This window comes from Hibiscus syriacus, unplaced genomic scaffold (assembly GCF_006381635.1).
Source record: "Hibiscus syriacus cultivar Baekdansim isolate YM2019G1 unplaced genomic scaffold, ASM638163v2 tig00110450_pilon, whole genome shotgun sequence".
In the NCBI taxonomy this organism is placed as follows: Eukaryota; Viridiplantae; Streptophyta; class Magnoliopsida; order Malvales; family Malvaceae; genus Hibiscus; species Hibiscus syriacus.
This window is the reverse complement of record NW_024062743.1, coordinates 11,359,230-11,363,302: the sequence shown is the minus strand read 5'-3', so window position 1 is coordinate 11,363,302 and position 4,073 is coordinate 11,359,230. Positions and strand designations below refer to the sequence as shown.

Sequence of the window (4,073 nt, the reverse complement as noted above, 5' to 3'; positions counted from 1 at the left end):
GCGTTTGTATCCAAAAAATACCGTTATATATCTCGACCTATTGTGGCGTTTGTAGGATAAACGCCGCTATATCTCTTCACCTAATGCGGCGTTTTTTGTTATCAAACGTCGCGAACTTTAGCGATGCTAGTTTGCCCGACGCTTCTTACGGCGTTTTTCATATCGCCTCAAGCGTTTTTAGCCGCTATAAGTAAAAAAACCGCAAATGTTTTTTTTTGTAGTGAATGATATGGTGAAAAAAAGGCATAGGTGTCTGTATATTGGTAAAACTCCTATAAATTGCATGAGTCTTCTTTTGGTACAACTTATTAGCGGTTCCATAGGATTATGGTCAAAAAAAGAAACAATATTACAATAAGACATGACTTAGGAGTGATAAAAAATACCAAAAGCCAAGCACTAAAACTTGATGAGGGAATAGTAAATGATTTAGAAGTGATCCATTTTTTTTATAGATTTCACGATAAACCATGTCCACTCTCATAATATTGTGGATCCACTGATTTATGTAGCACACAAATATAAGCTTAAAACAGTAAAGCAAGAGCTTGATGACGAGGATAGATGTAGCAAAAATTTCAATCGTCCCCATTATCTCCCTAACTATTGTTATTTAGGGTAAACTATCTATTTATCATTTATTTATTATTTAATTTTTGTTTTAGTTGTTATTTTTCTAATGATAAATAATCAACATAACTGAAATATAATATTAAATATAATTTTTTTAAAATAATAATTCCATACAATCAAAATAAAAATTAAAAATTAGATGAATGACTAAATAAATAATTTACCCTATTATTATTGGGTTCCCACCCCGTTATACGTATTTAATTAAAAATACTTGTAAAAATAGAAAGAATAACAATAATTTTTCAAATTGAATTAATTTAATAGTGTAATTTAAATAGGTCGGCCGCCCAGAGGAGCAGCCCATGTTGCTCTCTTTCTAAAGTTGTCTTTCTCCATCTATCAACCCAAAAAAAAAAAAAAATTATCTGTCTATCAACAAACGAACCACACCACTTCACCCTCAGCATACAAAGAATCTCTCTCCCTACAACAAGCCAATAACAGTTCTTCCCTTTCAAATGAAACCATCATCATCATCTTCTTCTTCTTGATTAACCAAACACAAACCAAGAGAAGATTTTTTTTTGAGAAACAACCCTAGAAATGAGTAGCTTTGAAGAGTCCTCAAGATCTCTCTCCCTTGACTACCTCAATCTCCTCATCAATGGCCAGGCCTTCTCCGATGTGACTTTCAGTGTGGAGGGTCGTTTAGTTCATGCCCACAGATGTATTTTAGCGGCAAGGAGTGTGTTTTTTAGGAAATTCTTCTGTGAACCCGATTCTCCATCTGGGTTAGACCCGGTTGGTTCGAGAATGAGCTCGGGTGGCGCACCGGCGGGGTCCAGGCCGGGTGTTATACCCGTGAACTCGGTGGGATATGAGGTGTTCTTGCTGCTGTTACAGTTCCTGTACACTGGCCAAGTCTCTATTGTGCCTCAAAAGCATGAGTCGAGGCCTGATTGTAGTGAGAGAGCGTGTTGGCATACGCATTGCACCTCCGCCGTTGATCTAGCTCTCGACACTCTTGCCGCCGCTAGATACTTTGGTGTCGAACAGCTCGCATTGCTTACTCAGGTTTCACTTACCTTTGTCTGCTGTCTGCTTCTTTGATCCTTGTGTCTGTCCAGTCTTGTTACTCTTTGTGTTTAATTATAGAATCATTGCTGCTCTCTTTCTTTCTATTTTCTTTGTTAACAGACACTCTCCCTTTTTCTGCTACACAAAATCTTAGATTTTTTCCCTGCAATTTTCTGCTACAGCACCTGATTCAACCATTAATTGCTTCACTGTGTTTCTTCATATTCGTATCCAATAACCCAAAATGATAAAAAAAGGGTTTATCTTGATTTCATGTACAAACATATTTTCAGTTTTTTTTTGGGTTTCCAAAGCATTCACTTTCCTTATTTTGGTTTAAATTCAAAAAGAAAACTAAACACAACCCATTTTCTTTTTCAAACTGTAAACCAATCAAACAAAGACTATTACTTGCAAAAGTTGACCCTTTGTTCTCTTGTTTCACAGAAACAATTGGGCAGTATAGTGGAGAAGGCCTCCATTGAAGATGTTATGAAAGTACTAATAGCTTCGAGAAAGCAAGAGGTGCACCAACTTTGGACTACATGTTCCCACCTAGTGGCCAAATCAGGCTTACCACCGGATGTTCTCGCCAAGCATCTGCCCATTGATGTGGTGGCAAAAATTGAAGAGCTGCGTCTCAAGTCATCCATAGCTAGACGGTCCTTAATCCACCACCACCACCACCACCTCGCTGCCGATCTGGAGGACCAAAAGATCCGAAGAATGAGAAGGGCGTTGGACTCGTCGGATGTTGAACTAGTCAAGCTCATGGTAATGGGAGAAGGTTTGAATCTCGATGAAGCACTTGCTTTACACTACGCTGTGGAGAATTGCAGCCGGGAAGTAGTGAAGGCACTGCTAGAACTCGGTGCAGCCGATGTTAACTATCCGGCAGGTCCTGCGGGCAAAACGCCGCTTCATATCGCGGCAGAAATGGTGTCGCCGGATATGGTTGCGGTGCTTTTAGACCACCACGCGGACCCTAACGTAAGAACGGTTGACGGGGTGACTCCTTTAGACATCCTTCGAACTCTAACTTCGGATTTCTTGTTCAAAGGTGCAGTGCCGGGGCTGACTCACATTGAACCGAATAAGCTTAGGCTGTGTCTGGAGCTGGTTCAATCGGCGGCTATGGTTATCTCGCGTGAAGAAGGGTGCGTAAACCCACCAACTTGGACGGCGATATATACACCGATTAGCGATGAAGTACATAACAGCGGCGGCGGCAGTGTAAACTTGGATTCGAGGATGGTTTATCTTAACCTCGGTGCTACAGACTCAACCCGAATGGAGGGTGATGATGATAGCAGCAGCCACCACAACAGTCAAAGAGAAGCCATGAACTGACATCACCCAACGATGTACCATCATTCTCATGATTTCTAGCTCGAAACACTTCCTTTCTCTTTCTTCTTCCTCTCTCTGTCTCTCTCTAAATATATGTATATATAAATATATATGAAACAAATGGATGATGAAAGACAGGCGAAATGGTAGTAGCTCAGTGCTTTGATTTCAATAACTTGTTCTTCCCCCCCCCCCTCGCCGTGGGGGTGTTTTTCTCTTTTCTTTGTGAAGTGCAGTTTCAATGGGAATTTATTTAATTTATCTCTCATGGAATAGGATGAGACAAGGAGAATCAGAGATTTGCTCTGTAGTGAGGATGGGGGGAGAGACGAAGCTCAATCTGTCAATTCCTCTCTATTTATTCATGCTATCTAATTATTTTCTTTTCTTGTCTCTTCTTTTTATTGTCCGCCAACACCACCACACCCACCTATGTATAATACTAATCTAACATTTATTACGCACATAAACAATTAATTATTAATGATATAAAATACATAATTAAAAAGGGAGGATTTTGGTTTCTAATGGTGTGGTATGGGGTTCTTGAACGGGTATCTTTTAAAAATTTTAAATTTTTATATATTTTAAAAAAATATTTTTATATTTTCTATTAATAATTTATTTTTATTTTTAAAATTTTATAAATTTATTATTTTTTATGAAAATTTTACTATTTTTTGAAATATAATAAGTTCGACCCTAATATAAAATTCCATCTCTCTGTATATATATTAGGCTTGGTTTGATCATGAATTGCCATCCCTTTTTCTATATCGAAAGAAATAAGCTGCTTCTTGATTCCACCTCGTCTTTTCCCATTTCTTTTGTGGCACTCAATGGGCTTTATGGATAAGCTTAATTGGCTGCGTAGGTAGTTGTTTAATTATTTTTGTAAGCATTGGACAATTGGTTGGTTGGTTGTCTTGTATGAAAGTATTAGGAATGTGTGTTCAAATTAATTAATGATTTTCTTTTTAATTTTTTTAATGACTTACTGTATTTTATCCTCTCAACTCAATTGACAATTTTTTAGGGTATATGTCATGAGACAGTTGCAGAGTTTAAGG

General features: G+C 38.0%; 1 protein-coding gene across 1 annotated transcript; it reads left to right on the top strand.

The window, feature by feature from the left end:
• Positions 1 to 993: 993 nt before the first annotated feature.
• Positions 994 to 3,047, top strand: LOC120126025 (BTB/POZ domain and ankyrin repeat-containing protein NOOT2-like). Its single transcript, XM_039144330.1, has 2 exons — positions 994 to 1,650; positions 2,101 to 3,047. Exons 1-2 carry the CDS (start codon positions 1,180 to 1,182, stop codon positions 3,001 to 3,003), a joined length of 1,374 nt encoding a protein of 457 aa, XP_039000261.1. The 5' UTR covers positions 994 to 1,179; the 3' UTR covers positions 3,004 to 3,047.
• The last annotated feature ends 1,026 nt before the right edge of the window (positions 3,048 to 4,073 follow it).

Excerpts from the sequence above, each read along its gene's own strand:
- LOC120126025 (XM_039144330.1), top strand. The coding sequence starts at position 1,180 with ATGAGTAGCTTTGAAGAGTCCTCAAGATCTCTCTCCCTTGACTACCTC. Across the intron at positions 1,651-2,100 it reads AGCTCGCATTGCTTACTCAG|AAACAATTGGGCAGTATAGT; the intron begins GTTTCACTTACC and ends CTTGTTTCACAG.